A 24,387-nucleotide genomic window follows, 5' to 3' on the forward strand; every position below is an offset into this window, starting at 1 on the left:
CAAGTCTCAAGTAGATTTATTCTCTCTGATTTGTGGTCTGTGTATTTCAGAGCCTGAACTCGAAGATGTACAAAGCTTATGGTAGAGCCCAGATTTAAGGCTTTATCTGGCTTTCCTTGTAAGAAGAAACTCTTGAGGTACAGGTGAGTTTCCCTGGACCGGGAGAAAGGTCCATCTTGAAACTTCTGTCAGTTTTGAACTATTTGGCACTTGCACATGCTGAAGAGTTGCTGATAAGTGAATGTATGACTTGTGAATTACACTGAACTAGTGACTAGTCCACTAAGTTAACCCTCCAAAAGCGATAAAGCTCAGAGAAGAGAAGCTGCATTATACAAAGGAAAGGCAAAATGTATGTTTATTAGAGATTGATGTCTAATTTGAAATTTGCCCTGGGGATCAAATGTTCATCATCTCACAACAGTTGTATGTCTTCATTTTGATTTAACACATTCATTTGACCTTCATCCTGAGAGTTTACTCAGAGGGAAGGCAGCTCCTTTTTATTCCTTGTTTGACCTTGACAATCCCAGTGCTTGTTTTAATAAGTGCAGGGTAGCTTTAACTTCTATGACTCTCCTGTGAACTTTTAAATGCTCAGCCTTCCCCAGTAACCTGCTCGACCTTGGTAATTCATATTTCCACAAACACTCGAATAACAAAATTTGCCAGCTGTTGAGAGAAAGAATCAAATTTTGAAGAGAGAGGGAGTGGGGGGAACAATAATTCTGTGCTTCTTAATTTTGCAGAATTTATTTAAACCAGCCCCAAGAAACACAGGAGTGAAAGCAGGAAAATCCTATTCATTCTGCCTGTCCTAACAGAATAACCCCCCTATTTTTTCTTATAGAGGATGACCCTCAATGACTGAAGCTGGGACTTTAAAAAACAGCTGCATTTTGCTGCAGACTCAAATCCTGCCACAGCTATAAGCTCTGGGATTCAAACATGAACCAAACAGGATTGTGCAGGAGGCCAGGATAATATTTAGTGTGAATTAAAGGTATGAGGAAAGGCGCATTTCTATCGGGGTAAGTTTCTTTTTTTTTTTTCTGGTTTAAATTGTGAAAATATGATCCCAAATGTGCTGAGCCTTTTTAAATAATACGCAGTAATAAATTTCTGTACTGCAAAGAACTATGTATGGCAGATCTCTTAAAATCAAATCTACTTCACAATAAACTGAAGTATTTCAACCCACTGCAGTTGCTTGTTACTTTAGGATGCATGCTTTTTGCCTGTCTTAAATCATGCTGTACATTACTCACTAATATTTGCAAGGTTTTGACTAAGTGCTATCAAACAGTGCAATTTTCATTTTTGTTACTTTCCTTAGAAGTAAAAATAATGCAACAGAACCAGAAAAGAAAAGGTTTGGTCATCAGCAATAATAACACTTAAAAAACAGTGTGGTAGCATAAAAAATTAATAAATTATGAATCATTAAGCATATTATTCTGTCTCCCTCAACAACATGAAGATACTGGTATTTTCTCATGTGTTTCCTTACCTTGAATGTGAACAACTCTTTCATGCTCCAGACTGGACTTGTCAGGATGAGGTTCAGCCCAGCAGACAGAAATCAGCACCAGAAAAAGTAGATTCTTCATCTTTAAAGGCAAAAGAATCTTCTTCACTGTAAGGGCATCACATAAGGGGAGGCTTGTGAATTTTTGGAAACCTTTACAGTGTTGCACTGCACAACTTGTTAGAGCAGTGATCTTATGAGGGTTCGTAACGTATTTAACCCACTCAGCTAAGAAGGTTAGAACATTTGCTAATTTTTTGGGTGTGAAGGTTAGACTTTTTATTGTGGACTTTAATCAAATGAAACTGGCAATCCATATTTAACTCTGCCTGTGCAGAAATACAGCATGAAAAAATGAGAGCGCACAGACAAATATTCCTAAATCAAACTCCTTGCAAGACCATACCTGAGCAGTATCTGTGTTGCAAAACAGGTTCTGGTGTACTTTTGCTTTTCCAGACCTACTCTAGACCTGGTCTGAACATACAATTAAAACAATCAAAGCTGTATCACTGTATCTATATCCACTGCATGATGCAATTTGCTGGTGATAGACTTTCAAGATTAAAACAACCTTCTTGTAGGATTTGGCATTTCAATCAAGGCTGCAATTTAACTTATCTGTCAGGGTGGCAAGGTTGCTTGAGCTAAGTAGTAAAGATGACAAAACATTTATTAGGCTGACTAGAAAGACCCATTTTATTTCAGATCCATTTACCATGTTAAAAGATGTCTAAATTACACAATGAAATGTTTGAAACCATGCGCGAAGTTGGATTAGGTTAGTGTTGTATATGCTGCCACTGCAGTTGCCCTGATTGATTTCTCATTCATTTCTACCTAGAATGCTGACGCATGAACTTAGCGTGCCAGGTAGGGTCTCTGCAGTCAGCAGAGCTCAGCGCTGCAGGGAAAATCTCTGCCAGCCTCTGAGAAGTAATTAGGCAAATGAAGACCTGATATAGAAAAGGAGGCATAAAATACAAGAGATTGGTTTTATGTAGAGGGTTTGGACTGCTGCGTGTTTTATAGCTATACGTTTCATTACTCTTATTTCTTGAAATAAAAGAGAGCTATTTCCCAAGTTTGCCTTTCAAGAGACTAGGGGTTTTTTCCCCCCAATCATCAGATAATGGCAGCATTATTAACATACTTTCTAATGCAGAGATAATTTCCCCCCCCCCCCCCTTTTCTCTATCAGATTTAGAAACACATAAAATTCGCAGGGTACTCAGCCAAAACCGGGTTCAAGGTGTGAGCTTCACAAACAGTCCCTGTCCCCAGACAGATACAAGCAGTGAATTGTTTCAAGCCTAGATCCAAATACTGTGATATGAACCAACCCTTACTACAGACTGAAATGCAGAAATGTCATTGCCATTTTTTTCATATCAGAACATGCCTGTTACTTGCCTGCCCTTCCATTTCTTCAAAACCAGTTTGAGAGGGAGATCAAAGCCAATTCAGCATCCCTTAATCCTTTCTGTGGAGTGTCTAGAGGCAGCACAAGTGCTGCCTGCACACTGTTTTCCAGGTAGTCCACGCTCAGTAACTTAAGGCCACTCCCTCTTTCCTGGAAAGCTTGAGAGCATGGTGACCTCCATTCTGGAAAGCAAGGACATATGTGGCTCCCTCTAGAGCACACCAGAACGAGCCTGGGCTGTCTGAAGGGTCGCACAAAGGCAGTTGGGTGTTCCTCCTGCACTAGGGGACTGCTGGCCTGGCTGCTTGGGAGGGCAGAACATGCTGGGGTAAAGACACACTGCTCTGTCACTCACAAACCCCATACCAGCCACACATGTATTTCCTCCAAGAGTGAAAAATGCTTTGGGTTTGAGGTCTATGTTTTTTGGCTGTTGATTAATATCTATCTAATTTACCTATCTTAATTCTTTCTCTCCTGGGCCCAGCCAGTAGGAGCAAAGCCCACAGGGGCTCTGCAGAACTGCCCTGGGAGAGCTTTAACTGCTCATTAACGGGGTGATTGTCAGAACAAATAGTTTCAGGTTGAGTGTGATGCACTGAGGGCAGCAGGATATACCTTTCAGTGATATTTACCTGTACCTTCAAGCAAATACCCTGTTACTCTACAGAGTTTATGTGACAGCATCACACAGGCAGAATGAGAGGCAGGTCAGTGATGACTTGAAGATCTGTTTTTCCTTTTCCTCAAATATCCCAGATGCAGCTGGACAGTTTTATACAATTCATGCCACAGACATGGACAAAATCAACTTTACGGTTACAGACTGACACATTTGATTCTGTGGTTTTTCTGGAGCAATATACCCAAGATGGTGGTGCTTTAGATTTGTTAATAGGCACAGATTATGCCAAGTGCAACAGCAGCTGAGAAAATATGTGTATCTGATGTGAGTTACAACCTTGTACCACTTTTCTCCTGGGATTCCCCACAATGGGAGCCATGGCATCAAGCCAGAGACACTTTACTAGGCCAAGAATCTGACCCCTGGTGTTTTGTGGGTTATCCAAAAAGCAATTAGCCAGAGGAATTCACATCCTCAGTTCTATCCAAAGCTCCATTTCTGCAGCAGTCTGGGAAGACCTCAGGGGAGACATGATAGGTGTGGATGTTTCCATATTAAAATTAATAAAATCTTGGCTGGAAGTAAGTGATTTTTTTTTTTTTTTTGTAAGAAATGGTAATGATTAGTCATACTCAAGAAATTCGCACTAGTTTCAATTACTGCAGTTTATGAATCTCCTGTCTCTGTGGACAGGGACACATAGAAGTTGAGAAGTGCTTTTTAAAGGGAGACTTCAAGGCTCAGGGAAGTGTTCAAGGTCACTGTACCTTCAGTGTTTAAATTCTCAAGAACTCTCCATTCTCGGACACAATTTGAAATTTCGACATTAACTACCATTTTGTCACACTTACCCAGTCATAATTCATCTACTACTGGCAAAACTAAAAGGTTGTAAAACACCAATGTTTGTGTTTATGTTAAATATTATTTAACATAACGTTCCAAAAATTAACAGAATGCCATGAGGTAATTCAACTGCATAAGGACAGGCATTTCTCTGAAAGGCAGAATACTGAAAAATAGCATTACATACCAATGTCCGTTCTTAATAAAATATTTCTTATTTACTCCTGCAACTGCACTCTGGCTACAGAATATGAGAGAATGCACTGTGTGAAGACAATGTCCACCTAACTCATAATTCTCTCTCTGGTAGTAGTTAATAGCCTTTGTTGTGGAATGCCTTTGTTTACACAAATTAATTTTGTCTTATATCACATACTAATATATTAATATATGTGATGCTTGTTCCCCTGAGAAGAAAGGATTTTTCACTGCCTGAATTCACAATGGCATAAGAGGATATGGTGGTACAATCATCACCTCCTATGTTCCAGCTACTGACACTGTCACAGAATGGATTTTATCTAACTCATAAAGCCAGCAAAGGCAGGGAGCAAAATGATATCTAAACCAAGCAACAGAATCAGTAAAATCACTTTTGATAATTTGAGGTTGAAACAGCCCTCAAATCTTTGGGCTATTCACATCCATGCACAAACCTACTGTATAATATAAGCCTTTTCAGGCCCACTCTCTGTGGAGCTCTGATCCGTCTGAGAACTGGCATTAAGCAGAGAGAAATTAATACTAATGAAATAAAATACGTGTACTTTCAGGGAGATGGAGACAGCTGCAGTAATGAAGGGTCTCTCACCTTTAGACACTGATGGTAGATAACAATGGGAGGAGGACCAGTCTAGGCAGTACTCACTCTCTTAAAAAGCCTTTTCTAAAGTTGGGAAGTTGGAGAAAAATACTTCAATCTAGCTGATCAAACAGATTTCTGGTCTGTCCCAAGTCTCTTAAAGATCATACTTTAGAGAAAAGAATAAACACCTGGGTTTTGAGGCAGCTGAGTCAAACCATAAGAATGGAATTTGGCTACAGATAGTGGACACTTAAGTTATTGTGTCTGTAAGTGAAACATTTACTTTTCACTAGGAGTCCAAGCTATTGTTAAGGTCAGTTTATATCTAACCAATGTGGTCATTGGAAGGTAGGTGTGTGTTTAACTGACCCAGGATACCTTTTGTCTAATAATTTTTGTCTTTGAGTAACTACTCCTTTCTCCTTCAAAGATCTTCCATTCTCCAAAGACAAAAGTAAAATACTCAGTTCCAGCTACAGACTTGAGACCTCAGTTCACAAAATCAAAAGAAAATACACTTCTTGTCACAATTGCCCTTACACCATCTACTCTGGGTTCTGTTTTTCACTCATTTTGCTAGGAAAACAAGTTTTTCTTGGTGAAAGAGTCTCCCAGCCTGATGGAATTAAGGCAAGACAGATCTAGCAGGCTGGTCCGTAAGCTGAAGGGTTCCCACATAGGAAATTTTGCTGATGCTACAGCAAGAAGAAAGAACATCTGGTAGCATGAGAATGATCATGTTTGCATTCTCTATTAGAATTACTTATAGCTGGCTTTCCAAAGGCTCCTCCCATGACACTTCATTAGTTAAGGTAATTTGGAAATTTGTGAGGCTGTGTGAGACTTGAGGCCATCCAAAGTCCAGATAGCTGCTGTCTGGAGAGCAGGTTGTCAGAGTAGTTCTCTAACCCAGGGCAGAACAGCTCAGTGCTGATAAATTGCTTGTAGAGAGAAAGAAAATGTCTTTATGGTTTTTGAAGTGTCTACCTTGCATTAGATATGAAATTTATTCCAGATGCAGGGGGGTAACAGTACTTTTGACTTTATTCATAGGGTATAGCCAAGGTCATGTGGTCTGGCTTTAGGACTAAAGAGTAGAAAATTTGGTACTCTAGGTTGGATACAAACAGGAGTACAGAAAATGTGCTGTAAGGACTCCCTGATGGACTACTGACTACTCAGTTCTTGGAGTAGTTTTCTTTCTTAGTTTTGTTGGAGTTTTGTTTATTTACTTGTTTGGTTTTGATTTTTTTTTTTTTTTAAATAATGAACTATATAACTTGATCTCCCTCTTTTGTTTTTCTTGCCTTTTGGTCATATTTACAAAACTGGCTTTTCATCAGGCCTTTGCTGCTTTCTGGGTCCATTTCTATCACCTAAACCTCTTCTTCAAGATGCTTTCTTGGTGAGAGTTATATTTCCCAATGCCCTGCATAATTTCTGCAAGACCACCCACTTTGGGAAAGTTCTACCAGGGTTTTTTTCTGCTTTAACTTTCACCCTTATTGATGCTTCCAGTTCTACCCATTGTTTTTGTGATCCTTGGATTTCTACAGGGACACAAACATTTTAAATTTCTAGTGTTCTGTCACTCTACCAAAGGTAAACGAAAGCTGGATGCCTGTCTTCTTTAGATAATTGAAAAAATAAATCTCATATAGCTTATATAATTGGGCAGATTCTTAAAATCTGTTTTTTTAACTTGCTTACTGTATCTTCTTCTTCTTCTTTTTCCTGTTTTTGAGAATTTGAACTACCTTCTGTATCTAAACTTGTAGTGCTAGATTTCATGCTCTTAACTGAATGTTTAGTCCAATCTAAGCACCATTTTAAATCAGTCAGACAGAATTTTTGAGGTTTTTGTGTACAGAGAAAAAGCAAAGAATTTACCCAAAGCCAACCCAAGTGAGTTGGCTTTTTGACATTTATTTAATTAGGATCATTTTCACATTTAATTAATTCAGGCTGGGACATTTGGGCAGAGAGGCTCTACGACATTTCTGTTACTAAGCACCAAAACAGTACTACATTTGTTGCCTCTAAACTCTATCAGATGCAGCGTCAAGGATGACAAGAAACAGGTTTTTTACCTAGAAAACTTATTTCATAATTCTCTGTGGTGAATGGTTGCTCATCCTTCCTACAACTCAAGTCATGTCTCCCCCAAGAGACCTTCCATGCTCTCAGCCACTTAAAATATGATGTTTTGAAGCATACCTAAAAGATGCATCTACACAATCTAAGTCTCCTCCAATTTCTATCAAGTACGTGCACAAACTCGGCAGAAAATCTGTTATTGCACATGAAAAACAAAATCAGCCTCAAACACAACCCTTCCTATAGGGACAAAGAAAAGTTTCTTTTCTGCAAATATGGTAAAAAAAGAATGAATTCAAGAGAAGTTAGGAAAATCACCTACTGATACTCAGTGTAGAAATTCCATGTCACTGTAGGCAGCTGGTTTTTAAACTTATTCAAGCTTTTTGATAAGTCATTCAAACCAAATTATCTAATTGCCCCTTAAAATTTAGTCTTTAGACGTTTTACTCAGGAAATATTTTTAAAGTTATAGGAATGGTAATGCTAGGAAACAGTCCATGAAATGATAACAATATGAGCTATGGAATGGGTCAGATGAGATTTGTTTTATCAGGGGGAGGTGCAATATCTCCATTCTGACTGTCCCACATCAAATTTGATGGATTTCTCATTCCTTTTTACCAGCTAAGCGGACTGTACCAGCAATATAAAAATTAAAATTAAAAACATTAACAGTGCTTTCATATCCTTTAAGGATGCCACTCCGGGAGAGAACAGATGCACTGCTAGCCTTTCTGAGTGAGAGCTGGTGCCAGCCTGCTGTAAGGAATTACTGGAAGTATAACATTTTTGTCATGGATCCTGGCGCAAAGCATAAAACAGGACTCCTTGCCCAGCCAGCCATGAGAACCTGGTCCTGTCCTCCCTCTTTTTTTTTTTTTGTCGTCTGAGAATTGCCCTTTTAATCTCATTGAGAATGAGTTTTAACAAGCTACTCAGTTCCCTCAAGAAATAATAGCAGAGATATAATGTTCTGCATATTTTTAAATTGCTGTTCCACGTTGCCAGTGCAACTCTCTGTTGAATCATTGTCTCTAAGAAGGTAAACACTTTAATTTTACAACAGCACTGTTTTCATCAAACATCTGCATCCTACTGCAATGATACATAAGTTTTCTTTGGATATTTCGTCACAAAGAATTGGCTGCAGGTGTAGCCAGATCAAAGCCATATGGAGATCACTTGTAAAAGCACAATTCTTTCTGCAATACTTTAACTGAATTTATCTGCAATCAATGCCAAAACATACTTGCTACTGAGATCAGTTATTCTAAAGAAGGGGAAGGTCTAGAGGTCATGCTGTGAGTTCAGACTTTGTGGGACATGGGTTCAACTCTGCCCCCTCTACCCCTTGTGTAGGACCTTGAAGGGAATGTGGAAGTGGTGGAAAGGGTTGGTTTTCTATTTCTAAGCTCACTGTCAGTGACATCATGACTGTATTTTCTGTTGCTCAAAGGGTACTGTGGAAATGAATATATTTACAATTGAAAGGAGTTGCCACACTGCTGTAATGAGATATGTCAGTGTCTAGATCAGAAGGGGACTTCTTCGTAAGGCCATCACTAAAAAACAGCACACATTTTCATATTCTGAAGCTCCCTGTGATGGCTGTCCACATCTATACACACAGATAAACATGCAGATATCTACTTGTACCACATTTCCTCCCATTTCTCTTAAATATCTTTTCATTGCAGTATCTTAAGCCTAAGAACACTGGAAAAACAGATGAGTCATACCATTGTTTAGTTAACATCTCATTAGTTGAATTCTATTGAGAACACATGAACTTTTTTAAGATTGTGTGCATTTGTAAAAAAAAAAAATCTTTCTAAATACAGGCAACCCTTTCAAACTTTAATGAAACTAAACAATGTCACTTCAGTCTTATGCATACCCTTTTTGCTTGATTTCTTTATGTAACCTTTGTTGACCTCACCAAGGCTTTCTTTATGTAACCTTTGTTGACCTCACCAAGGCTTTTGATACTGTGAGCAGAAAAGGTCTACGGCAGATTTTGGAACGTTTAGGTTGTCCCCCCAAGTTCCTTAAAATGATCATCTCACTTCATGAGGATCAGCACGGCCAAGTCAGGTATGGCAACACACTTTCTGAGCCCTTTTTAATTAAGAATGGTGTGAAACAAGGCTGCGTTCTCGCTCCTACCTTATTCACAATCTTTTTTAGCATGATGCTCCAAAGGGCCACAGCAGACCTCGATGATCAGGACGGTATCTACATTCGATATCATACTGATGGAAGCCTATTTAATCTAAGGCGTTTGAAGGCCCACACCAAGACCCTAAACCATCTTGTTCGGGAGCTGCTTTACGCTGATGACGCTGTCCTTGTCACCCACACAGAAGCAGCTCTGCAGTGTTTAACATCCTGCTTTGCAGATGCTGCTGAGCTCTTTGGGCTGGAAAGAAAACAGAGGTCCTCCATCAGCCTGCACCTCAGGAAGTCCCCCATCATCCCCACATCACCATTGGCCAATCAGAGCTCAAATCAGTCCAGCCGTTTAATTACCTAGGTAGCCTCATCTCCTCAGATGGTAAGATTGACGGGGAGATAGACAACAGGTTAGCTAAGGCATATAGTGCCTTCAGAAAACTCCATAGAAGAGTTTGGCAAAATAAACACTTGAAGAAAAGTACCAAGATCAGTGTTTACAGAGCCATAGTGCTGTCTACTCTCCCGTATGGTTCCGAATCATGGGTCATCTACCGCCACCACCTGCGTCTCCCAGAACGCTTCCATCAATGCTGCCTCCGTACAATCTTAAACATCCACTGGTCAGATTATGTGACCAATACATCTGTTCTTGAGCAAGCAGCAGTCACAAGTGTAGAGACCATACTGATGAGAACACAGCTGCGATGGGCAGGGCACGTCTCCAGGATGAAGGACCACCGCCTCCCTAAGATCTTGCTTTATGGTGAACTTGCCACTGGCTGCCGCAAGAGAGGAGCCCCGAAGAAAAGATTCAAGGACTCCCTGAAACAACATCTCAGCCTTGGCCATATTGATCACCATAACTGGTCTACTCTGGCCTCAAATCAGGAGGCCTGGAGACACACCATCTATAACGCTGCGGATGCCTTTGAGAACACACGCAGGATCACTCTCGAGGGGAAAAGGCAACACAGGAAGAACTGTGCCTTGCAGAATGCACCATCTAAGGAGTCTTTCTGCTGTGCTTTTTGCGATCGGACATGTCTGTCACATATTGGCCTCATAAGTCACCAACGAGCCTGTAACAAATGTGGATAAAGCCTTCCCAAATCTTTGTTTGCGAAGCCTAGCCATGATGATGATGATGATGATGATTGTTTGATTTGGTTTTGATTTTCAAAACAACCAACAATAGTGAGAATACAACAAATTCAAACTATTGTCTGAAAACCACTTTTTGTTTTGAGTTCAAAAATGCACTCGATCATTTATTAAAAGCAAATAAAATATTGTTTTCTGGTTTGCAGTAATGATAACAGAGACTTGCATGACACCCTTGATCAGTCAGATGTAAAAAGGTGCCAAAAATTGCATTCAAAGGTCCAGACTGCATATCTACCAGTTGCAGATATTGACTTACACTGATTGCAGTGCTGCACTTTGAACTAAGGAATCTAACAGCAACAGAACCAGAAAAAGACATTTATTGGATTCAAGAGGAAGAGGCAAAATGGGAAATTATTATTTAGGATAGAGAAGGAAGAGACTATTATAAAAAGAGACAAAGACTTTTAAAAAATGTGGATGGCACAGTTGTGCTAAACCTCAAAATTTATACCTCAGAGCATCACCAGATGAGTTCAAGGAAGGGAATCATGAAATAAGTGGATGGTTGGGTTGATGGTCTCCAGAAAGACTGCAACAGAAAATGGAAATTTTGGCAACAGGGCTGCCAGGGTGCAACGAAGAGCTGGGTTGACTACTGTATATCTCCATCACCTTGTCAATCTCTTTTCCCACTCCATGTCACTGGCAACATCTTCAGGCATTCTGCCCACATCCCTGGTCCCCTGGGATCAGAAGGGAGTAGCTCAGAATATGACACATCCAGGCAAGGGTTTGTTGGGACAGAGAAAACAAAAACCCATTTTACAAAAACAGACCAAAAGAGCTTGTCTTGGTTAGTCTGGTAAAATACAGCTGAGGAGGAATATGGTTGCTCTCTATAAATACATCAGAGTAAATGCCAGAGGAGGAAAAGAACATTTCAGCTAAGATTTGGGAACAGAACTAGTGGGGCTGTAAATAAGTTCAGACTGTAGAAAAATGTCACAGCCTCCATGAAGACATTTTAGTATGACGGAAAAAAACATAGCAAGTTTTAAATCACATTTTAGCATGGAGGAAGGAAAACAGCTAGTTTTAAATCATAACTTGTTTGCTCTCTGAAAAACTACCTGGGGTGAAGTGGAACGTGGATAGGAGAGGACTAGATTATGACACAGGGGATCCCTTTCTTTTTGTTCTTGATACCTAATTTTTGGCAAAAGCCTTAATGTAAGTGGGTTAATCGATTCTTATCTCAAGCAGAATTTTTTCCTTCGCTGTTATGACAGGCGCAGACTCTCCTGGTTCCTGCTATTAATGATATGATCCAATACAATTGGATGGGGCTTTCTATTGATCCACATACAGCTACCAAAATGCTCCCAGTAACACTCAGCACTGCCAGCAAAGCACCTTTCTCATCACTGGGACTTCTTACAAGAGACACCTCAAAGCAGCTTTTAATACTCTGACAATTATCCGACTCCAGTAATTTCCTAAATGGACTCCATGCTCTAATAGCAACACTGTTCTGCCTGATACAGGTCATTAAATATCTGCAAATGAAATAGAGATACATGTGGCTGACTTAATGGTCTGTATCTTGAAATGCTTAGTCATACAGAAGGTTTCTCTCTGTCTGCTGCAGTGGTTATGTGCAAAATGGGAAGAAGTCAGCCCTCACATTCCAAGGGTGTGGTAGAAAGCATGCAAAATGGTAGTTCCATCCCCACTCTGGACCACTGAGAGTTATTTGAGATGTTAAGTTGTGAAAATGAAGATAATTTTAACACATACTTGTAAATCAAAGACAAAACATGAAAAAGAACGCAGGAGGTCCTCCAAACACTTTTCCCTGTTTTAATGCCCTCATAATGAAAAAGCACAAGGGCTTGAGGAAATTTCAGAAAATGTAAAACAGAGAATTAAGATCAACTCAATAATTTGCAACTGCTTGATAAAATCATGATGCAGCATATCATGGTTAACAAAACTCTCTTAGGCTGTGTAAGCAAAGGAGCTTGCAGAGTGTGCAGTTTAGTTGTGTAGTTTAGTGCACCAAGGACAATAACAAAAGTATGCTGTATTTTAAGTTCAGATATATTCAGATGTAGGAAGATGTGACCGAAGTCCTATACCTAGAAAATACTTACATTCTGCATCAGAAAAATAACGTATACATTAAGAAAAAGAATGTATGGAAAGCCACAGACAGGAGATAGTTGAGTTTAGTACATACTAATATAGAGACTGAGAAAACCAAAGTCTAAGGATTGGTTTTAATTCATAGGTATATGACATGAAACAGAAGATAATGTAAAAAAAAACCCCATGTAATTGTTAATTGAACTGTTTTAAGACTTATTTTTGGCTACCAGCAATATCTGCTGGCTTATGGTCTTTTCTTTCAAATAAAGTAAACCTGTGTAGATTTCAGAAAAAGAACCCAACAGGTTTTCTTGATAATCTCTGAATTGGAAAGCTCAGTTAACAAGGAGATTGTATGGATACATTTAAGCCAGACAAGGCCATATCCTTGCTTAGTCAAGAATAAGAATGCCCACAACACTGGTAGGCTGAAAATCAATGGGGTTTCAAAGATGTCAATTTAAATGAATAGGATTCAACTACTTTTTTCAGTATTCCACCCAACCAAGTTAATTACAGGGATCAGCAATTCTACAGTCATCCAGAATAAAAGCAGGGGTTTTTTGTTGCTTTAATGTCCTCGGGATTATGCAGGGTATTTCAGCCCCACAGACATTATTTCAATAGCACCTTTGAACACCCTCCAGACAGTGTCACCCAATTCACACCCTCAACCATGAGGTGAAGCTGTGCTGCTAAAACAAGGACTCCTGACACACTCTGGAGGGTGGTGGGAACAGTCCTATACCACAGACAGGGATCTCTTACAAAGGTACTGGAAACACAAGATAGTTTTACACTCTTTCTGCCCATTTTCACTTTTTATTTTTAAAGATATATTCTTTTCCTGAGCAATTAGTGCAGGTGATCACTGGACACAGGGCAAGGCAAACTTTTACCTTGACACAGTTTGGCCCTTCTCAAGCTCTTTTTTTTCAGTCACTAAATCTTCACTGATACTTTCACAAAAGTATGTATCCCAGAGACAACTGGAAAATTTCCATAATAAGCTTCACTGACTGAAAATAGGGGCATTAAAACTGGCCTGTGGTGAAGGACTGAAAAGTAGGGGAAACAGGGTATCTCCAAAACTGTCTGAGGGGACATTCCCTGCCCCAAAGTGCTGATAATGGAAAAAGGATTGTTTTTCCCTTTGGTGTGCTAATAGCAGGGATTGCTGCTGCTAAGCCTTCACTGCCCCACAGGGAAGAAAAGAGAACAGGAAGATCTACTGAGGTTTGCCTTGGAAAGTTGATATTTCTGCTTATTTCTTCTCAGATGTTACACAGACTGAACTATGGAAGAGTTGTAATTTTTCTCCACCATATGCGGCATCATCTACCCTAAGTATTTGTCAGACCATGAGGGATCTGCGCATCAGCAAGGTTTAACATTTCCTTACTGCTTTTTGAAGTTAGGATTGTGATTTTCGACTGGGACTATAAATTATCAAATAAATTGAGTTATTGGCTTCTACTTAAGCCAGCTTTCATCTCGGTGACATGTAGAAATTTCCTGAGCTATACAAAATGCAGAGCACACAGGGCGTAGGACACTATTCTAGGATCTCTCACTTACCAGGAGTTTAAATCTTGTGGGGTCAGCTCAGTTTCATTTCTTTTTCAGAGGCCAAATGCACAGATCCACTTACATCCAAATGTCAAGGCTCACAGTATAAATGCTGTTCTCCAGGCTGTTTTGCCAGGGCAGGGTTTTTAAAGAGGGAAATAGCAGAAGTTAAAAGAAAAAGAGTCCCAAATTCTCAAACCTATCCCTGTGGAGGCCTCCATAAACTAACCCTAGCAGAGCTCCACCTCTCAGCCTGAGGGCTGCCAAACAAGAGACTGGGAGCTATGCTAATCCCTAATTAAGTTTAATCTACACTAAAGAAGGTTTATTGATTTAGTTAGATGGGTAGAACAATGCTGACAGGTCAGTCCTAGTGTAGGTATAGCTGTAAGAGGGGGGAAAAAAGCCTCCCAGAGCATAATTGGTAGCAGCTGGTGAGGAAAGTGAGGTCTTATTATAAAAAGCACAGGGTTTTTGCACTTGTGCCATGGTATCAATGACCTGTGGAGCAACTATAGACTCTAAGTCCTGCTCTCCTGCACCCATGGCTGTCTTGGAGAAAAACCTGCCAAGCTGGTTTGCTTGAACCAGTCCAGGAACTTGCATCTATTTTGGCCACAATGGGGTATTTACTGCAGCAGTGGATGCTACTAATGTGAACTGGAGAGCAGATGCTCTGCCTAAGATATAACAGAAAAAAAGCTGAAACCCTTCTAATGTGCTCCACTGCACATATACATTGCTATTTGTGTATATATACACACATATTTTTATATATATGTCTGTATATATGTATATATACATATATGTGGATGACCATTATTCAAACTCTGACTGTTGAACACACTCTGACAAAGCAAGATGTGTTTTTGGTTGACATGGTTGCACCAGTAAAAGCTGATAAGACTACCTATCTTGCAGAAATTTTGTCATCCTCTTTCCAGAGATGTCTATTCGAGACAAGGAGAGAAATTACTGAACATGAAACCTTCAATGAAACAATTTGTCTCTCTTTTTATCTCTTGAATCCTCAAGACATTAAAAAAATTAATATTCACAAAATATTAACTTACTGTTTTCTGGGAATGGAATCTCACAGGATGGGCATGAGCAGATCCCAGATGCAAACTCCATGCCCACCCCTCCTTCATACTTATTTGGTGGTTAATCTGTTTCTAAAATGGGTTATTCATGTAGAACAGCTATTTTAACATTCTCACAGGAACCACACATCCAAAGGGAGAAGTTTCTCATTTTAGGGGCCATAGCTGCTAATACAGTAAAAAGTAGTAAAGAAAATGTCACTGACATTAGCACATTAAAAAATATGTTTTCATTGGCTGTCACATGATAGCAATCTTTGAAAACACCCTTTTCTTTTGGTTAATTTGAGGAATTTATACTGTTTAAAAAGCAGTTTCTTGAGCATCAAAATGAAATAATCTGAGAAAAATAAATATAATAGATGAGATCTTTAATAACCCAGTCTCCCTGAAAAGGCTGTAGACAGTAGAAGTCTCTTCCTAAAAATCAGGTCAGTGCTCTAATTAAATCTGATATAGACATAAAAGCATTCATATAAACCCTGCATTTAATGAAGATAAATTTTGCACCTCCAACATGCCACTAAGAGACTACACTATACAGAACTAATGCTTTTGAACCCTGCTGTTTTAATCTGAAATTTACACTTCACAGCTTTTGAGGTATAGTCATGGATCTGCTTTACATAAATGTAGAGTGAGGACCATTTGCCTTGCACTTCTAGACTAACTCGAGGCATTTATCTTTGATCTTTGTCGGTGTCAAGAGGAACACAATTCCTGCCGTTAGATACCAGAGGCATTTTAGTCTCAGGGAGTCACAGCTTCTAAGATGTGTTGCAGTGAAAATCAATTAAAGGAATATGATACCTTCTCTTCCATGGGAAGGGGACAGAAATTGCAGCAACAAAACACGTTTGTTTGTTTTTTTTTTCTCCAGGAATGGGGGCGAGGAGCTGAGGTGAACAGTTTTTGGCTGAGGATCTGGTTGGCACTTCAGTTCTAGGTATGGTCTAAATGGTTGCAACAGGTCACATCCCTTGACAGCAAAAGGAGAAAACCAAAACTAGAATGCAGTGTCTGTGAGCAGTTCCTCACAGTTACTGTGTGAGTTAGTGGGTGACCTCTATTTTGCAACTGGGATATCAAAGGTTCTAAAGTCAGATGCTATTTAAAAGCCAAGAAATCCCCCTCATTATTACTATAAAAGGGCTGGCACACATATTTTCTGAAGGATTTCAAATTGGTCATGAGAAAAGAAGAAAAAAAAGTGCTTCCCACTAGTCATCTGCTACAAACACCTCTGTTTAAATGTCTCAAATTAGATTTTGTTGGAAAAAAGGTACTGGCACACTCATAACTCGAAATATTTTCCATTTTAAACTCATTTCTAGTGTAAACTCTGAATGTATAAGCTATAAATAGCAGCACCTGGACTACAACACAGACTTTCCTTGTGTGCTCTGATTTCAGAAGTGATATTTGGACTTCAGCTGATTTCTTTCTTTATAATTCTTCATAAATTTTAACATTTATTTACCATTTATTTATCCTCAAATCAAATCCTGTAAGAAACTATTTTCTGTCTTTTTATTCAGTCTAGGGATAAAAGATGTGTTTGCAGTGAAAGGTCTCACTTGCTGCTCAGGGAGGACATCCTGCAGCTCCCTGCTGTGCCATGGCATAACAAGCAGTAAATCTCAGGAAGAAAGAACTCCCAGGACTATGATCCAGTATCCAACCTCTCTGTGCTCATTTCAATCTTCTAAGCACCTGGACTTTCTCAGTCAACTGATAAAAAAGTGATATTTTTTTACCTTTCCTCAGAAGATTTCATTTCCTCAGTGAAAAGTTTTAAACTTTTTCTACTATCTTTCCACCTGTGTGTTCACCTCCAGCTTCAAAATTCCCCTTCCTTGTGTTTGTATGGTCAGAACATAAAAGGATAAAATCTAACTATCTAGTGTTCTCTAGGGTATCTAGAAATAGATCCTCTAAATGTTCTAGAACACCTAGGACAATGCTACTACCTGAAAAAACACCCCCCCAAAAACCTATGAAAAAGAAATTAACAAAATTGAAAAATATAAAAAAAATTCCCCCCCAAAATTCCAGACCAAAATACAAGAAATTCTCCCCCAAACTCCCCACCCCAAAAAAACCAAAACAACAACCCACAAACAAAAAACAACCAGGGAAAAAACTCAAACCCCAACAAAATTAAGGTAAACCTTTCTGAAGCATATGAAGGCATTTGAGAATTCTGGTTCTCAATGTTTTACAAGGATAAAGAAAAAGACAATAGTAACTGTGCAGGCCCACTTTTCCTTTTGCTGGCCATCAGAAAAAAGAAAAAGTGACTCAACTTTTTGGCACTGGCAAAACAGAGTAGTGGGTACTATCAAAGATAAATATTTGATTTTTAGCAGGCAAGAGGATTGGTTAAACAACATCATCTCTACTTCTCGGTCACTGAAGCAAAGTTATTAATTCCAGAAGACACATCCACATCTTACTGCAGTGTTATGCTATAAATCTGAGAAACATTTTCAGCAGTGCAGGGTAGCTGAGAAAACACCCTGACCTGAAAATGCTTTCTGTCAAAGTGTTCCTTGCTGATCTGTTGCTTGAGTCTCATGGTGACTGTGCAATACCTCTCAGCAGTGTACAGGACACAGTCACTGCACAGACACTGCAAACTGAGTCTGTTACCATCTGTACATATTGGCACAGGCAGAATTCTCTGCACAACGGATGTGTACAAGAAACACCCATAAGATTTCTCCTTGCTTCGAAACTGTTGAACGTGTTTTTATTAAAAAAATATAAATATATGTAGAATTTTAAATTCACATCCACTTGTATCAAATAGCTTCATGCTAGTTGCTATCTCTGTAAAGCTAATTAAGAGGTAGGGATGAGAGGTGACTTGCAAGAACTACAAATTATTTTCATGGTTCTGAAGAAAACCTGCTTAATATAAGCTTGTGGAAAGAACCTCTGTGGTCCCTGGAGGAACCTACAATGTTATGCCTGGAAAAGCTTCCCTCAGGGAAGCCCACAGAACCTATTGTTTCAAAGAAGATAAGTATAGTGTCAGAAGTGTAGCAATTGCTGTTTAAATACAACACCGTTAACACTTTCATGGGTAATAGCTTTTGCAAAATCACTCAGTCCCCCTACATGAACTACAGTGAACAGGTAGAGAGAATCATAGAATCACACATAGGATGGTTTGGATTGGAAAGGACCCTAAAGACCATTGCCACATCTGCCCACAACAAGGTTAAGATCAGACAGACATTATGATTCTGAAAGTATCTTTTCCAGCTGTATGTCCAAGTTCACCCTGGCTTTCCTCCAACAGAAACTCCAAAGTCAGAAATGTACTCTTGCTAAACCCTTGAATACACTAGATTATCTAAAATCCCTAGTATCTTCTTTATGCAATAAGTAGTTTAAAACGTGAGCATAGTGTACTAATACCAAAGTAACTTGGGGGTGCAATTAACGGTGTGAAAAATGGCGCCCTGGCCCCCATAGTCCTTATGAAATAAATACGAGAGGCATTGCACTGACTGGGCTGAATAAGAGGGAAATGAAGAGTTGACATGGGTGATGATGTGAAGTATATTTCCAATGCAGTGGCTTTCCAGGTTTGGCTTGGTCTTGAATTTTTTTTCTTTGTCTTGGACTAGCCACTTTCCAATGCGTTGGTGCAGAGGAGATCATGTGTTCTGGTAACTGAACCCTTTACAAGCAGTGGCAATCCATCCAACTCAAGGAGAGGGGATGTGCTACAAGACACATTGACAGGCTAGATGATGTTGTTGGCCAATATATGGAATAATTTTACCTGTTCTGAATAAATGTACCTAAAAGTATTGCAATTATGTCTACAAAATTATAAATTAACAATTTCAGAAGCTAGAGATACTTTAAAAGGAAAATGAAGTTAAGAAATCAAAATGAATGTTATTGGCGTCTGAGTCAATGGTCAGAAGACATTAGCATTGACAACCTTCACTGTAATTATTTAACATTTTTCAGGCTGCTGTATTAACCTTTGGAAGAATAAATAATAGAAAGTTGTATGACTATTTTCAACAAAGCATGGGCCAGAGCTGTCTTTTTTTGTCTTCTTCAGATAGAACAATAACCTCATTGCTCAAAACTTTTTGACCAGATTTTTATTTGCCTTTTACTTGTGCAGATATTTATATCTTTGTAAAGTAAATGCATGGTATTGACATTCAATGTATCTTAAATGAGATGAATATCAGGGGTTCCATTGCATTGAAAAAAGTTGCATAAATTTCCATATATAATTTCTATTACTATATGTATTTTTCTAGTTTTACCTTTGAACGCTAAAATGTGCCGTTTATAAGTGACAAGCTGTAGGCATTTTTTGTAGGTTTTATTGTTATTTCTACATCTTCTCTGTGTAGTTTTTTGTATTTTTTTTTTTCTAGAAGTGAGTTGGAAAGTTTCTGGGGCAAATTAATAACTTTTCCTTTTTTTTTTTTTTAACCTTCAGAATTCCCAGTACTCTCAGCAGCCTAGATTATTTTATTTTAATCACATTTACTTTCTCGCAGTCTTTAACATCTCTTCTGTATTTGGAATAATCACTATTTGAAGTACTGTGGACAATGGCAGCCCCAAATCAATATGAGTGCTGAGAATTATTCCAGCTTCTAGTGGAATTGTTGCTCTGGGCTCAATGACTGGCTTGCTGTGATTCAGTAAAACTCATAAATCCTATTGGAACTCTGAGTTTGCATAAAAATAGTGATATTGTATCAACTGAGCAATGGTCAGTGATTGAGATGGACTCTTCATGCAGTTCCTCTGGACTTCATTATAATCCACAGCGAAATATCTTTACAGTAAAATGTTGTAACTGCTCAGCAATGCTTTCTTCCCTGTTGCAAGTAATACATAATTAAAAGATAACAATTATTATTTGTTTTCAGGTGCCTCAACCTCAAATCGATGTTGTGCTGCATTCTCTGCTAATACAGCAACCAGAATTCTCCCCTTGAAACAGAAAGGAACTAAGATGGCAATAGTGATTCCCTGGAAGTCCTCTGTGGGCACTCCATTATGAACTGAGAAGTCATCAGTTTGAGTGGCAGGGAGATAAAAGTAGTGAGATGCTGGTCTTCAGCTTTTCAATAGAGTTGCCTGACTTGTAGTCACGAGAATTCCAGAATTCCTGCAGCAATGAAATGATAAACTGTATCACATGTATACAACAAACACTAACTTGTTGGTAATGGTCTATTTTGTGCCTGTGGACCTTTGGCTATCCTCTACTGTGATTTTATTTGAGAAAGAGTAATGCAAAGGTCAGCATCATAGGCAAATTTCTTGGCTCATTCCTCACTGTCCAAGCAATGCACTATTTGGATATATCTGAGGTCATTTTGAAATGAAAGATTGCGCTTCAAAAGGCTCTTCTAGCACTGAATCAACCATGATGCAGCCACAGCTTCCTGAGTCAATCTAGAGATGCTGATCAGTTTAGTGCTGGAGAATTGCATTAAAGGTCAAAGCCAAGAGCAATTAAGGGCTGCATGATAGGAAATTGAAGACTCAATTGAAAAACACAGTGTAAATGAGTCTCATGTTTTCTGTATGCTGTCTTTCTTTGCTTCCTTCAGCTAAATACAGTTCTAGGAGGCCTGTTCAACATTTTACAGTAGTAGTTACCCTGCACAGAAGAGTGGAGCTTCCTACTCTCTATTCTTGTGTGAGGAAAAGCAATTAGTGCAATTTAGTTTAACTTCACTCCTTATTTCCCAGTATTTTTGCTCTTCTTCCTTTTTGCTCAAAAGGCAACAGGAAATGATGCTAGACTGGCGGTTTGGCATAATTCCATAATATCTTCTCCTTTTTTCTTCTTTATTCTCTCTAACTTGCCTCTGCAGTTCACATATTCAAGCTTTCAATTATAAGCACAAAGGTCAAAAGATTTTCTTACTGGGAGTCAAGACTGTTATCTAAAATTATGACTTCAAAACTGATGACCTAATAAAACAAACCCAAAAAATGTTGTGGGAATTGTAAGAGTAGACTGTTATGCTTTCTAGGCCATCTGCCATATTTAAGCTTCCATGACAGAGGAGTGTGAACCAAATTCTCCTTGAGGTAAACCCACAGGTATTTCCTGTGTGCTCTATTGTACCATGTCTGGGAAGAGTTTATGTACCCACAGAGAATCAGAATTGCCTTTTTCACGATTTTATAAAATGACAACATGCATCCTAAAAACATGAGAATAAAAAGTTACATCTGTTGACAAGCAGAGTGTTTAATTTTCCTTTTGCTCATACTTATTTGCACATTTAAACTGAACTTGAAAACATTTAATTGGGTGGCATAAACAGAGAGCTAAGATTTACTGAACCAAGACTCTGGATTTCTGACGACTTGGGGTGACAGTTTAGGGAATATTCAAGCCTGATATAAAAAATATGCTAAATTGGCTATTTGGTATCAAAGAAACTTAAAAGATGGTGTGCTTTCACATTAGAGACACCTACCTCCCTCTCTTTGGATGTTTATAGGGTGAGCTCTTGCCCTTCAACATGTGGTCACCATTTCTACACTTATATCTATATGATTTTGGTTTCCTTTTATGTGGGAAACTCAATATAAACAGGACAGTTAGTACTAATATACATATATATATTTTAAAAAGCCATAAAACATATAAATCATAGTTCCATAGCAGTTTCTGAAGTAATAATAAAGAGTCAATGAATATCATTGCAGAAAGAGGGTTGTTTTCTGACATGATTATTTTGCAAACTACAAGTCACAGAAATAAATACAGTTTTGAAGAAACACATAACCAGCTAGAAATAAAGTACATTTCCCCAGTACAATGTCAGGAAACAAACAGATTGCAGTAATTCAGTAATGGTGCAGTCCTGAATCAGCATTCCTCAGATAAAACAACAGAATCTCCATCAATCATCAGATGCACCAAATATAGGTCACCCTTACAAGATCTATGTCTCCTGGTCTGGAAATAAATGTCTGTGCTTTCTCTTGACACTTTTCCATAAGTGTGGTAGTTTAATTTTCTGACAGATGCCTGTTATTCCTTGGCTAAGTTCTATTCAAGTGAAGTTATCTCACAACTCTCCGCATATTTTTTGCTGCTTGATGCGTCTTGAGAAACAGTAAATCTAAAGTTTTTATCAGCTATCCCTCAGAACAGTGATATGCATAGGCAAGGATGCTGCTTCTGTCTCAGATTTGCAGTACATGATTGAAAATAAGTAATTGCCAAGTTCCGTGCACCCAGGTGAGTTTTGAAGTCAGACTGGACTGAACTGTGTCTGCAGAGATAACATATTTGAATCTCAAGAAGGAAGTGTTACTGTCTTGACCCACAAACTGTGAACTGTCATTAACCTCTTCAGATTTTGTTAAACACTCTTCTGCTTCTTTAGATGCCAAAACATCTTTGTGGGTTGTTTTATTTCTGCCTCAGTTTACCACATTCTGGTTTTTTAAACTTTTTTCCCCATTTTTTTCTCTAGTCTGGCAAAAAAATTTTAACTTCAAAGTCCCTTCCTACTCTGCATTTTCTAAAAACCTATGCATACTTTCTATTCACTTATCCAAGTTACTAATGAAAACCTTGAGAGTATCAATGCTGACTAGTCCTGGCAAAATCCTATTTAAAATGAGCTTCTGTTTTCACAGTGAGCTATTTGTTTCCTAATCAGTTTTGAAAACACGTCACACTACTTTAATCAAGACCATATCTCCCTGGCTTGTTTATGAAGATGTTAAAGTTGCCACTATTATTCTCCCATCCTGCTGGAGAATGGCCTACCGGATTTAAAAGTTTTTCTTACTGTCTGATTTGATCAGAGCTGAACTTACATCAAAAAGCAGATAAAACCAGATATGGAGGCTGCTTCTCTCAGCCTGCCCATGGGGGAAAACAGAGTGAAATGCCTGGAAACGGGAAGGAAAAACCCATTCATTGGCTACATTGATTGCATCTATAATTGCTGAATTACTGTTCTATCCCTTCACTCTTTCAGCTGGGCAAAATCTAGAAACCCTTTGATATATCAACACTTTTACTGTCTCTCCTTGGTTCTTGGCTCACAGAGATGACCATTAAATCCCGAAAGTACATCACAGCAACATGGCATGATACCTGTGACCAGGCACACCACAACATCCACAACCAGACAAATACACAGTCACTGCATTAATACATTCTTAGAATTATTCAGGTTGGAAAACACCTTTAAGATCATCAAGTCCAACTGTATTTAAACTGCACCAGTGAAAATCTGTTCCAATGAAACCAATCAAAGAATATATTCAACAACATCTGAACAAAATAACCAAACTAAACAAAAAAAATGTACCTGCTTGCAAGACTTGCTAATAAAATCTGTCACTCTTTGCCCCACCCATTTTATGTCTGTATAATCAAAGCCATTAGAGAAACAAGTTACAAACACTCAGTAAGACTTCACATTTTGCTTCAGACATTTGGAAATCTGGAAACATAGTCTGAAAATAACAACATGCAGATAAATCTTTCAGATTATGCAAGAAATTAAAAATGCAGACCTTCACTGCTGCATGTACATCACTTTGGGTGTTAAAAAAATTACCTTAAGCCACAAGCAGTGTGGTCAGAGAGTGGTGGCACTGTTATGGTCTGTTATAGTTGCACCACATGTATCACTGCAATTTCAGTAAAAGAACCACCATACCTACTGCAACAATATCTTTCTATGATATAGTTCTCTTGGTTAGGCCCAACACTACAATGTTTTCACATTTTTCAAGGTGCTTTTCCTATTTCCAGGCTGTATTATTTTTATGTAACTCAGGGATGGGTTTCTTTTTTTTGCTTGAAAATATATTTATGGGAAAGAAAATAACAACAACCACATAAATATTTTGGACTGTAGTATGTATTTTCCCAAATGTTAATGAATAGATAGGTAGTCATTCAGTTTTGACTGG

The 24,387-nt window shown here is 38.6% G+C and overlaps 1 protein-coding gene across 1 annotated transcript in view; it reads right to left on the bottom strand.

Annotated features, from left to right (window-relative positions):
- The window catches only part of HAPLN1 (hyaluronan and proteoglycan link protein 1), a 55,854-nt gene that overhangs the window by 25,711 nt on the left and 5,756 nt on the right, over positions 1 to 24,387 (bottom strand). Inside the window, exon 2 of the mRNA XM_027634971.1 lies at positions 1,511 to 1,636. Coding sequence (XP_027490772.1) covers positions 1,511 to 1,610 — 100 coding nt within the window. The 5' untranslated portion in view covers positions 1,611 to 1,636. The remainder of the gene's footprint in view (positions 1 to 1,510; positions 1,637 to 24,387) is intronic.

Source organism: Corapipo altera, unplaced genomic scaffold (genome assembly GCF_003945725.1).
Source record: "Corapipo altera isolate COAL_440 unplaced genomic scaffold, ASM394572v1 61411, whole genome shotgun sequence".
Lineage (NCBI taxonomy): Eukaryota > Metazoa > Chordata > Aves > Passeriformes > Pipridae > Corapipo > Corapipo altera.